At 39.8% G+C, this 1,158-nt stretch overlaps 1 protein-coding gene across 1 annotated transcript; it reads right to left on the reverse strand.

Moving 5' to 3' along the window:
- Positions 1-234: 234 nt before the first annotated feature.
- Positions 235-729, reverse strand: LOC139124435 (uncharacterized). The gene has a single exon (XM_070690566.1). It carries the CDS (start codon positions 727-729, stop codon positions 235-237), a length of 495 nt encoding a protein of 164 aa, XP_070546667.1.
- Positions 730-1,158: the final 429 nt, after the last annotated feature.

A 1,158-nucleotide genomic window follows, 5' to 3' on the forward strand; every position in this document is an offset into this window, starting at 1 on the left:
CTTGTCTTGCTGGAGGAATATTTGGAATGAAGTGATCCCCTAACCATGAATAGAAAGCAGCTGACTCAATCCACCCAGATTCCGTAAAGTAGCAGCTTGAACCTGGTACATATCCTGCAAGTGGATTCCATGCACTGGGTGCTGTTTTCAAAGGAAATAAAATATACGGGAGAATGGCACCTCCAGCTGCATTTATACAAGCCAGTACAAGTTTTGAGACTTTGCTGTTTGCCGTTATCTGTGGAACTGCCATGGGCCAAGTACCTTGCCTGTCTTTACTTGCGTTGAAAATCCTGATTCATCACAATTCCAGATGTTTGTTGGTTTGTCTAAGAGTTGGTGATCCGACAAGAATACTTCAAAATGCTGAAACCACTTGTCCACTTCTGCTTTGCTCACCTTTGCCCTCTTAACATCAAGCTTCCGAGTGCTAACAAGTTTGACTTTAGGATTTCGCTGTAGAAACCTCTGACACCACTTGTCCCCTGGTAAGTTTGGAGGATCTTTTCGTTTTAGAGGAGTTTCTCTTCCATTCTTATCAAGTATTCTTTTCACTGTGTGAAGGAGCTTAGGTTTTGTGACACCAAAACCTCTAGTTGCAATGTTAATCAACCAGTTGGCAATGCTTTCCTCTTCGGCTGCTATTAATATGTGTGATGGCCCACTTCGTCGACACATTTCGACTCTTCTGGTTACTCTGTCTCCTAAGGTTGATTTTTTACGTTCCATTTTGCCACAGCCTTACGCCATGACATTTTGGCCACAACAACATCGTGAACAGCACCTTCAAGTGCTTTCTGTTTTTCCATGTTAAACAACACTATTTTCTGTTACAAGAAAACAAAATAAACTATAAGTCTATTGTTGTCTCATAACCTACTTTAGGATTGACACATGAAAACTGTCCTTCATAAAAATCAAACAACACACACACAAACATAGCTATCACTTTCATCATAACATGCTGTGTAACATATATAGCCTCAAACAATGTTTGTGTTTCCTGTAACTTGTCATTTAGAAATAGGGCAGGTCAAAATTTTTCATGGGATTGAACTGGTTTTCCCAAGTTTGATGAATTTACCTCCAAGGTTTATAGTTGGGGATGTGAATTTTAACTAGGGTAGGCTTGGTTACCAGAAACACAATTATTCTTTA

The sequence above is a fragment of the Ptychodera flava genome (assembly GCF_041260155.1).
Source record: "Ptychodera flava strain L36383 chromosome 23 unlocalized genomic scaffold, AS_Pfla_20210202 Scaffold_24__1_contigs__length_23054250_pilon, whole genome shotgun sequence".
In the NCBI taxonomy this organism is placed as follows: Eukaryota; Metazoa; Hemichordata; class Enteropneusta; family Ptychoderidae; genus Ptychodera; species Ptychodera flava.